The sequence below is a fragment of the Musca domestica genome, unplaced genomic scaffold (assembly GCF_030504385.1).
Source record: "Musca domestica strain aabys unplaced genomic scaffold, Musca_domestica.polishedcontigs.V.1.1 89, whole genome shotgun sequence".
In the NCBI taxonomy this organism is placed as follows: Eukaryota; Metazoa; Arthropoda; class Insecta; order Diptera; family Muscidae; genus Musca; species Musca domestica.
The window spans coordinates 2,759,093-2,771,488 of record NW_026712430.1 but is presented as its reverse complement, the minus strand read 5'-3'; the positions used below and the strand labels follow the sequence as shown (position 1 = coordinate 2,771,488).

At 35.5% G+C, this 12,396-nt stretch overlaps 1 protein-coding gene across 1 annotated transcript; it reads right to left on the bottom strand.

Moving 5' to 3' along the window:
- Positions 1-1,395: 1,395 nt before the first annotated feature.
- Positions 1,396-1,907, bottom strand: LOC101901284 (shematrin-like protein 2). Its single transcript, XM_005192054.3, has one exon. The coding sequence runs from the start codon at positions 1,786-1,788 to the stop codon at positions 1,486-1,488; it is 303 nt and encodes a 100-aa protein (XP_005192111.1). The 5' UTR covers positions 1,789-1,907; the 3' UTR covers positions 1,396-1,485.
- Positions 1,908-12,396: the final 10,489 nt, after the last annotated feature.

Here is a 12,396-nt window from a genome sequence, read left to right as displayed (position 1 = left end):
TTGAAACAATTCCCGTGAATAATGTCGCTAAAATCATCAAAATACCGAATATCGGGAGGTACCGTCATATGGGGGCTATACGAAGACGTGGACCTGCACAGACAATTTTCTGTCTTAGGGTGTAGTATCCATTTTGAATTTCAAATACCAAATGTTAAATTACTTCCAGGAAAAAGGTCGCTAAAATCATTAAAATACCGAATATCGGGAGGTACCGTTATATGGGGGCTATACGAAGACGTGGACCTACATTGCCTATTTACGAACTTAACCTGCCTACTGGAAAAATAAACATGTGTGCAAAATTTTAGCCATCTATCTCAATTCATTCGAAAGATAGCGTGATTACAAAAGACAGACGGACAGACAGACGGACATCACTAAATCGACTTAGAATTTTACGCTGATCAAGAATATACATACTTTGTTGGGTCTGACATGAGTATTTCGTGGAGTTACATACGGAATGACAAAGTTAATATACCCTCCATAGTATGGTGGAGGTTATAAAAACTACACAACAATTTAATTGAGGATACGATTATTACGGGGAAGTATGTTATACCTCGAATTAGATAATTGGAACAGAAATGCCACTCAACTTCAAAATATTGCAGTTTCCTGCACGCTTGGCAATTGCTTTGCAATTAATCAGTCCAAAGGCAGACCATTCGTCAGTCCAAAGGCAGCCATTTCTTTATTTACGCACTAGAGTATTACAATAATTACTTTTTTTAATTTTTGAATTCGTCGGAAACCCCTGAGAGTATGTATTCAAAGTCGATTTGACAATGACCTTCCCACAGTGCATTGTCTGTTAAATCTACAATAATGGTATGCAATTTGGCATAGGCGTTTATGGTACTCCTAAGATATTTAGTACGTTATAATGGGAAATGGTGCCTCCTGTATTTAAGTATTTTTATGGTTTCAATCGAATCGTCCCTGTTAGGTCTGTTCAATACAGATCCATTATTTGATATTCGATATTTCGAAGGATTCAGACTAATTGGCTGAAGTTTGACATTTTTGTTTTTATTGGATGTTGATCTTGGCATCATATACATCTTGGCCCCGTATATGAGCAATGAATGATTTGATATATTTTGATCCTGGTCAAAATACCAAAATTTGGCTTTTTGACACTCCCCGACAAACGAACTATTAAGGTAGATTTTAATTTAAAAACCTATAGAACTCTATATATGGTTTACTTTCTGGTACTTATATCTTCTATCTACTTTAACAATCTGCTGGATTTTTCCTGTAATTATTAAAAAAATTGAATTTTGTCGCACAGTTTAATATGTTTAAATACTGCGCCCACTTGTATCCTTTCCACCGCTGGTTGTCGTTAAAATACCGTTTGTAATAATTTACAAGAATTTTCTCACATTTCCATTTTTGTAACAACTTTTTTATTCGTAAAACTAATTATAAATATTAAATAACTTAGATAATCTACTGTTTCACAACACAATTCGTTTAGCCGTAGAAACCGCCATAGTATCCACCATAAGGACGGCCGTAGAAACCGCCATAGGGACGACCGTAAAAACCACCATAGGGACGACCATAGAAACCGCCATAGGGGCGTCCATAAAATCCGCCATAAGGACGTCCGAAGAATTGACGGACCTGTCTGGTATTTTCATCGGCACTGGCAACACCGGCATCTACATCCAATAAATCGGCAACGGCTTTGTCACTATCCACTTGTTCGATGACAGCAGACCAGGCGAGGGCCAAGAAGCAAGCCAAAACAGCCAATACTACGAAAGCGCGCATTTTGTTGTTGGTTTTTTTTTTACAAATAAAATATTAAAATATTTTTTGTTTGAAGTCGGATTTTAAGAAAGTGCGTTCTTAACACGAACCCTTAACGTTTGCGTTTGATGAGCTGCTCAGCATCGCGTGTTACTTTTATACCAGGCGAGGGAAATGTGAGAAATTCTATTCGGCGTTTTGTTTTCTTTTTTTTTTTTTTTTTCTTTAGCTTTTTTTGTTTCTTTTGTTTACGGCTGCAGCAGCCAGTGAGTGACCACAGCCACAGCACGATCTACAAAGTCAACACAAACAACAACAAAGACAACAAGATCAGTGCTGCTAATAACAAACAAATGAATATCTAATGCGGCTTAAACCATTTCAGCCAAAAAAAAGTAAACAAAAAAAACCAAACAACCAACGATTGATCTGTCGGTTGATAAATTAAATTTCAATTTTGAGTTCTACTAATGCCAATCAGCGAACCAGCCGGTGTCTGGATAGTGTAAAGAAATCTGGTTGTGGTTTTTTTTTTTTTGAACGCTTCATTAGAACCTATCTTAAAATCGACATTTCTTTTGACCGTAGGAGGTTAACGTTGGCAGATAAGTATTTTAAACACACAAAACTAAAAACTAAATTGGCCGTTTTAAATTAAAACAGGCATGTAATTAACATCATACAAATTTGGCAAAAAGTTTTGGTCGAAAAATACCGGTTCAATGTACGCTGAAAATTTGTTGAAGGGCAAAGTCCGTTTTAGTTGTGGAAATTCCGATATTAAAGAAATATTTGTTAGCAGTAAATTATGTTTTGTCGTCATTGTTTAAAGTAAAGATTTGTTTCAAACAACACCAGTTCTAAGCGTTTTACGCACGCTATAATTTTGGGATGTCCATTGTTCTGAAGAAAAAGAGCTAGATTTCAAGTTCTCTTAAACCGTTTCTGGAGGGAACGCCAAAAATATTAATACATTTTTAAACTCAACTACAAACGTAGTAAGTTAGCATACTCCGAACTTTTGATACCCTCCGGCATGAGGAAATGAAAACATTTACATTTTTGTACTATACATTTTTCTTTGGTAAAGCAATTAAATCTCAAAACGATTGTAACATGTCTCTAAATCCAAAAAAAAAATCGAATAGCTGGTTGTATCATACCGAGTGCTTTGGTGCCAGATTTCGTCTCTCTCGCTTTGGGTGCATCAAATATGTGAAATCGGCCGAGCATATATATGGGAGCTATAATCAAATCTGCGCGAATTTGAATATAATTCGTCAAATTAATTTTTGTACTAAATTTAGTCACTCATGCCGAATTTCATTGGAATCGGAAATACGTATCGTGTTTTGTGAATCAAATATGTGAAATCGGCGGAAAATATATATGGGAGCTATATCCAAATCTGAACCGATTTTAATATAATTTGACTAATTTATTTTCTAATCAAAATCCCGTCACACATTCCCAATTTCATTGGAATCGAACATACATATCGTGTTTGGTGCATCAAATAAACGAAATCGGTTGAAGATATATATTGGAGCTATATCCAAATGTGAACCGATTTCAATATAATTTGGGAAATCAGTTTTTTAGACAAAATCCATCACATGCTTCAAATTTCATTGAAATTTGGGATACATAGCGTGTTTGGTGCAAAAAATGCTTCAAATCGGCCGAAAATATATATGGGAGCTATATGCAAATCTGAATCGATTTCAATATAATTTGACAAATTTATTTTTGTTCCAAATTCCATTACGCATTCCAAATTTGGAGATTGTATCTGGAATCGATCAATAGATATGTACATACAAAATCTAAATTTTTGGGAGGTATCTCCGATTCTGATGCTATATCTCCACTTCCAAGTGGAATTTCAAAAATGTATGTAGCCTATGTTACTTTCAGGCGATGTTGCAGTATACATGTAAATTTTAAGGAAAATCAGTTCAGCGGCTTTCGCGTCCATAAATTACAAACAAGCAAACAAACAAACATTTTCCTCTTTTATAGATATAGATACATATGAGGAAATCGATATAGGACATTACAAATAAAAGTAGCTTAGAAAGGAACTTTCAATTATCTTTAAATACCAAAAATACTAAACAAATATTGCTTTCCAAACATACCCTATAGGTTCTAATTAATTATTATTCAAATGAGGTACAAAGGGAATGACAAACTAAATATGGGTTTAAAAACTAGTAAAAAAGCAGCTTAGAATACCCTTCACCATTTGGAAGGAACTTGAAAAATTTCAACAAATTCCGAAAAATACCGTTTAATTTATGAATTTTATATGGAGGCTATAGGAAGACGCCGTCCTGCATAAGAAATTTTGTCAAAGGCTGAAGTACCCACTAAGATCTTCAAATATACAATTTGAAACAATAATGTCGCTATAATCATCAATATGCCGAATATAGTGATGTGCCGTTATATGGGGGCTATACGAAGACGTGGTACCGTTTCAGAAGTTTATTACCATTTTCGAACATTTCGTAACCTTGAAGTTCGAATTCCAAAAACCCTTAGGTACATCTGTCCTGCACTCCATCAGTGACCCTCTCTCTCACTCTCTCTTGTTCCAAATGTCAGAATTCTACCTCATTCCATTTGTCCAATGCAAAGTAAAAAAAATAGTACATATTAGTACTTTTCTTAAACTTTTTATTACGAATTTCCAAAAACCCAGCCTTATCACAACTACGCACTAACACTGATCCTCCTGTAGCTTCAGCCGTTTCGTCTGGTCGTTAATTCTCAATAAATCAGTGAGATATTTCACTACCCTTTCATATACAGGGTGAGATAAAAAAACTGCAACCAACTTCAGAATGCTGTCATTTCTAAGCCACTCGTACGACAGCTGTTGAAATTATTCCAGCGACAGCTCATTATATTGTTTACAAACGTACAAAAGCATTTTGGTGAGAATTTTCCAGAAAAATAGTTATTCGCGATGGAATTCAAGCGTGATTGTGTGATTTCTTTATATTTGGCTGGAAAATCACAAGTGGACATCGTTAGAGCATTCCAACAGTTAAATGTGAATAAGTCTTTTGTGTCTCGTACCATCGCTCGTTACCGTGATACTGGTAGTTTAGCCCGACATCAGCAGAAATGGTTCGAAAAATAAAGAAGCGACTTGATCGCAGAGACTGAAAAATGGCTCGTGAGCTGAAAATATCGCAATACTCTATTCGGCAAAATTTGAAAAATGAGCTCGGGGTAAATCTATTGAAATTCCAAAAAGTGGAAGAACTTACACCGCAACAGAAAGAAAATAGACTCAAAAGAGCTTTCGCTTGGCCGAAAGTGGTGAACTGCCGAATTTGATTTTTTCCGATGAGAAAACATTCGTGGTGCAGCAGTTTGTAAACAAACTAACTGATCGTGTTTACTTGTCAAAGAGGTCAGCTGAAAATTTGCACCTTCAGTTGGCCACCAGAAATCAAGCGTCGACCATGATGATGGTGTTGGCCGCCATAACAGCCGATGTTCGCTTTTCGCTCGTATTAATTGACCGTGGCATCAGAAGAAATGCCGAATATGATCGCGAAAATATTCTGGAAGGTTTTTATATGCCCTAATTAAGCACGCAAACATTTTGGCCGCTGACCTTTGACATTCCAATAGGACTCAGCATCATCGCACTCAGCACGCGCCACCTAAGAATGGTTTCAAAATGAGGTTCTTCGCTTCATTTCCAGTGTACAATGCCCACCAAAATCTCCGGATACCAAACCGTTTGACTATTGTTTCTGGAGTATTTTGAAATGCAAGGTTGGCACTAAAAAATACCAAAGTGTCGATCACCTCAAGCAAGCAAGCACTTCTCACGGGCCAAAATAGAGCAACATTCGGGCAGCGTGTGACGGTTTCATTGGCCGTTTGTGGCAAAGGAGACCAATTTGAACAAATCTAAACTTATTCTAAAATGTGATGCTAATTCCGAGATTTTTTGCTTTCATTTAAGAAAATTTAAACAAAGTTTTTTCATCTTACCCTGTATTTAGAAAAAGGATATATACCATTATACGGGGGCTATTATATTTTAGCCTTCTATCTTAATTAGTTCGGTGGACCGCGTGATTACAATCGAAAGGCAATTAATACCTTGTAAGCCCTTCCGTGAATATGATGACATATATTGAAGTTAGAGGACGCTAATGATATAAAAGTTTTAGACATATTTCGTCCCCAATAACGATTTTATACCATAGTCTAATTAGAAAATCCATTTAGATCTAAAATAAGATGATGTTTGTTATTGTGATTGTAAGTCAAGAACGGCTGTATTGATTTTAACATTTCGCACCTAAGCGGAATGGTCTCTTGGCAAAAAAGAATGAAATTTCCGAATGTTGCAAACGAAATGCCAAAATTAATACAACGAATCGAAGCGAGGTGATTGATATAGTAATTAGATCGGAACCATAATTTAAAAGTGTTAAAATAAAAAAAAAGAATTATAAAAAACTTTCCCATGTGGGGTATAATTAGTCCATTATGTATCATCTTGTGGAATTTACCTAAACCTATACCTATACATTGGTACAGATGTACCTCGTTTACGCTATTTCCAGAACATTTTTATTGAATATATAACACCCAGACCCCTGCTTAATAACACATTTATTCATGAATGGAATTATGTCAACAATACGCAAAAACAAAAAAAAAAAAAAACAAAACAAAAATCGCTTTAGAAAAATTCCATATTAGCAATTCAACACAAACATCTATACTAGCAAATATACGTAAAAAAAAAAGAAAATCAAAAACTAAATCGTTTCTAACAATGTGTCACGAAAAAATAAACAAATAAAAACAAACATCTTTCATGAGAAAAAATCCCCTCGGTTGTCTGTGTTTAAGCTCAACATTCTTTACAAGCATTCTTAAAAATGCCAAATGTTTGAATATTAAGATGGGTCGCAAAAGTATGTTAAAACATTAAAGACCAACAAATTTAAAATCTCAGCAAGTGAAAATCGTATTGTAAGAGTCTTTTGCAAAATATTCCTATAAACATCATTGATTTTACTCATCGTGATAAAGCGATGACCGTCTGTCTGTTTGTCTGTCGATTCGATTTTAATATGGCACAGTGTAATGTTTATGCCCAACAACACTATGTTGTGAGGGTATTACATGTTATGTTGGGCCAAAATGTAACACCTCGTATGGACCAAATACATTGAATCTCTATACCCGACACCACACTGTGGTATTATAACTTCGTGCATTTGTTTGTAACATGCAGACATGTACAGGTTGAGATAAAAAAAAAACTGCAACCAACTTTAGACTGCTGTCACTACTAAGCCACTCGTCCGACGGCTGTCATTGGGTGAGAATTTTATTTAAATGTGAATAAATCGTGTCTCGTACCATCGCTCGTTACGGAAGTGGACGGAAGAAAACAGCAACATCAGCAGAAATGGTTCGAAAAGTAAAGAAGCGACTTGATCAAAATCCTCGTCGAAGTGGCCGAAAAATGGTTCGTGAGCTAAACATATCGCAATATTCCATTCGGCAAATATTAACCAGTAAAGAAAGTCTTAAAGTCTTAAAGACTTTATGATACCCTACACCACTTTGCTAATTTAGTAGAGCTCCGCATAAAAATTAAAAGTTCATACACGCTATGATTATAATTATAATTTAAAATTCAAAGGACAGAATATGCCGAAGCATTTGTATCTTTTAAATTCGGACTTGTATTGCCCATTTGGTGCGAAATTAATTTGAAATCGGATAAAAATATATATGTGAACTATATCCAAATCGGAACCGATCTCGATAAAATTTGACAAGGATATTTCTGAGCTGTATTTGATATATTTCCCTGAAAATCGTCGTTACGGAGTGCATATTACAGCAGTGGGAAACAAATATAACAAATCGGATGAAGAGTATATATGGGAGCTATAGCTACATCTGAACCGATCTTCACCAAATTTGATATACTAGCTTCTAGACTCAATTCGGTCGTAAGTGCCAAATTTCATCCCATTTGGGCAAATATTAGACGTTTGGTGCACAATAAAAGGTAACTCGGACGAAGTTCTATATGGGAGCTATATTCAAATCTGAACCGATCTCGATAAAATTTAGCAAATGTATTTCTGAGCTGTATTTGATATATTTCCCCAAATATTGTTGTTACAGAGTGCATATTACGGCTGCGGAGGACAAAAATAACAAATCGGATGAACAATATATATGGGAGCTATAGCTATATCTAAACCGATTTTGATAAAATTTGGCATACTTATTTTCAGGCCTAATTTGGTTGTATGTGCAAAATTTCATACTATTCGGGCTGATATTACACGTTTGGTGCACAATAAAAGGCAAATCGGACGAAGATGTATATGGGAGCAGTATCTAAATTTTTACCGATTATCTCCAATTTCAATAGGGTTCGTCCTTGGGCCAAACGAAAGATCTTTGCAAAATTTAATCTGGATCGGGCAATAAATGCGACCTGTACTTTGTTTACAAAAATACATGGACAGACGGACGGACGGACGGACAGACGGACGGACATGCATAAATCGACTCAGAATGTGATTCTATGCAGATCATCAAAAGGAACTATGGGTCTATCTCGTTTCCTTTCGCCAGTTACAAACAAATGCACAAAGATATAATACCCTGACCTTGTGGTGTAGGGTATAAAAACGCCCAACACATGTCTATCCCATTTAAAGAACATGAGGTCAATATATTCTCATTATATTTCAAATAACTACATATAATTCATAAAACGAGAAATAAATCATGTAGATTTATTAGAAATCCCCAAATTTTTAAAATGACCCAACTTAATGTAGCAAATTACACTTTCGTGCGCATTTTTTCTGTTTACTAGAATTAGATTTGCAGTTCGAAGTAAACAAAAAACACCGCATTGCATTTTAAGATGAATTATGACAATATTAAAATCAACAATGCTTCCGAATTTCTATGACTACTCTATGAGTGTATGTGAACCATTAAAAATAGATGTGTGAATTAACGTTAATTATCGAGATCATATCAAAAACCATCGCAAACCGGTATTCACCTTACAGGTGTTTAGTGTGCGATAGGTGGCTATGTAGAGTAATTCGCAACGCCATTGAATAAATAGTCACTCATCTGGAAATATTGTCATATTTGTTCATCATCTCGAACAAAGAGACGCAATAAGGTTAAGTTTTATACTCTGCTAGTGGAGCAGAAACTGTATAGAATGAATAACACGTAGTTGTTTTTCATAAAATTACATTTTCGAAAAAAAATTAATGCTATATATGAATAGAAATATATATATTTAGATAGTAGGTTCTCGAAAAGATCATCCCGAGATCTTCTTCTGTACTCAAAGAGGGTCAACATTTTGAATAACCAAAACGTGCATGCCATTACTTGACTAACACAAAATCTACTGTGAAAATGAAATATATCGGCGCACTCTTTCTGGTACCTCCCCCTCAAAGGGTCAAAATTTTGAATATCAATGAAGCTCCAAAAACGCGAAGTTAACATCCGATTCCATTCAGACTTGGCAACACAAGATCTGTTATAAAGATAGTAGAGATCGACTATTTCCTCTGGTACCTCGCCAGGAAAGGGTTAAAATTTTGAATAACCAAAACGATCTTAAAATCCGATAAACAGAGTGATATAAAAAAACTGCAACAAAGTCAAACGCCATAATTTTTACATTTTTTTTAATTTTATTGAACGAAAGCAAAAATGTCGGAAATAGCATCAAATTTTAGAATATTTTTAGATTTGTTCGAATTGGTCACCTTTGGCACGAATTATGGCCTTCAAACGGCCAATGAAACCATCACACTCTGCCCCAAAGTTTCTCTGCGGTATTTGGCCATTCCCGGCAAAGCACTAGTTCGAGGTGATCGACACTTTGGTATTTTTAGTGCCAACTGTGCTTTCCAAAATACTCCAGACACAATAGTCCAACGTAATGGTATCCAGAGATGTTTGTGGCCATTGTACCTGCAAATGAAGTGAGGAACCTCATTTTTTAACCATTCTTGGGTGGCGCGTGCTGAGTGCTATGGTGAGTGAGTCCTGTTGGAATGTCCAATGTCTGCGGCCAAAATGTTTGCGTGCCCAAGGCTTTAATACACCCTCCAGAATATTTTCACGATAATATTCAGCATTTATTCTGATGCAACGGTCGGTTAATTCGAGCGGATAGCGACCACCGGCTGTTAAGGCGTCCCACACCATCACCATGGCCGGAGCCTGAGTTCTAGTGGCCAACCGAAGGTGCAGATTTTCAGTTGACCTCTTTTGTAAGTAAACACGATCAGTTTGTTATTTACAAACTGCTAAACAAGAAATATTTTCTCGTCGGAGAAAACCAAATTCTGCAGTTCACCTTTTTCGGCCAAGCGATGCAACTCTTTAGCTCTTTTGAGTCTCTTTTCTTTATGTTGCGGTGTAAGTTATTGCACTTTTTGGAATTTCAACTGCTTTACCCCGAGCTCATTTTTCAATATTTGCCGAATGGAATATTGCGATATGTTCAGCTCATGAGCCACTTCTCGGTCATTGCGACGGGGATTTCGATCAAGTCGCTTCTTTACTTTTTGAACCATTTCTACTGATGTTGCTGTTTTCTTCCATACACTTCCTTGACGTCGGGCTACGCTACCAGTATCAGGATAAAGAGCGATGGTACGAGACACAAAAGATTTATTCACATTTTAATGCTGGAATGCTCTAACGATAGTCGCTTGTGGTTTTCCAGCCAAATATAAAAAAATCATACTATCACGCTTGAATTCCATCACGAATAACTTTTTTTCTGGAAATTTCTTACCAAAATGCTTTTCTGCGCTTGTAAAAAATATAATGAGCTGTCACTGAAATAATTTTAACAGCTGTCGGACAGGTGGCTTAGAAATGACTGCAGTCTGAAGTTGGTTGCAGTTTTTTCATCTCACCCTGTAAATGTACGATTTCATTTAAATTTTTTACATACCAATATTTATACCCTACAACACTATGTGTTGGGGGTATTATAAGTTTGATTGGGCCAATTATGTAACACCACGAAATATTGGTTTCCCACATAGGAAAGTATATATGGAACTTCCTATCTCGCCGAGCTGAGTCGATCTAGCTATGTATGTCCGTCCGTCCGTCTGTCCATGTTAATTTGTAATCACTCTACAGGTCGCAATTATGATCCGATCTTCACGAAATTTAGAATGGAGGTGGGGCTAGGGTCAGAATAGAACCCTATTTCTTTTGGAGATGATAGCATAATATTTAGGGGTTGAAATGGACCAAAAAACTGATAAAATTCCTGATTTTTAAGTTGCTCTACAGGTCGCAATTATAGACCAATCGACAAGAAATAAGCATAGGGCTAGAGCTTAGGGCTGGGCAGAAGCCTTCCAATTTTGATGGTCATCGGGTAATATTTAGTGGGTGAAATAGGCCACAACATATGTGTTAAATAAAAGTCAAATTTTGCATTAAACCGCGAATATTCTTAATCCCGGCGAAGTCACAAACAGACGAACAGGTCAATTCTGACCGTTGCGTAGATGCCGATAGTAAATATGTCGGTTATATATAGAGAAATATATACAATGTATATAAGTATAGAAGGAAGGGGATGTTAGCTAAAATGCTTATATCTCGAAAATGGCTAGACCGAATTCGGCAAATTTCGTCAATTCAGAATGCCCTCTTACCATAAAAGTATAAAATCTAAAAAAATCGCATAAAAATATGCCAATAAAGATGTTAATATAGATTTTGTAGTATTTTGTGACATTTTTTTATCTATATATATAAAAATCAATTATTGTTTGTTGGTAACGGAATCAGTTGAAAACGGCTGGACCGATTTGCATAATTTTTTGTACAAACGTTCGTCATACCCCGAGTTAGGTTTTTAAAGAAAAAAATATTGACCACGCCTCCTTTTACGCCCACTATTACGATTTATCTAGAGTCTTTATATTTTCCAAAATAGTGAAGATATCGGTTTGAGAATTATTACACGAGATGCTGTTGGCTTTCCATCCAACCCTAAGTACTTATTTAGGGGCTGAAGAACGCGCCTACTTTTAAATCTATCTCTCTATATGTAAAAGAAAGTTGTTTTAGTTACTACTCTTATAACATAAAGACCGCCGGTCTAATTTTAACGATTTAGGCAAATTCGGAATTGCCTCTTGGCAGAAAAGAATAAAATCCAAAAAAATCGCTTAAAAATGTGAAATATGAACATTTTCATTTTGACTTTTAAAATGTACAATAGTAATATTTTATATTGCATATTTTTTTCCATTTTGACTTACTATTTTCGAATGTACATTTGTAGTGTTTTTTTTTTTAATTCTAATATGATGTGTAGGTTTTTTTTTGGGTAGTATAAAGCCACAACGGATAAAACTGTTATTTATAGATTTTATGTATTTATTCGTAATACCCAATAAATACATAAAATCTATAAATAACAGTTTTATCCGTTGTCGCTTTATATGAAAATTCTAAAATCGGGAAATTGGAATCGAATTTCAAAATAATAGTACATTCTACCTACAAACTTCGTAAGGACCTTTAAAAATTTGC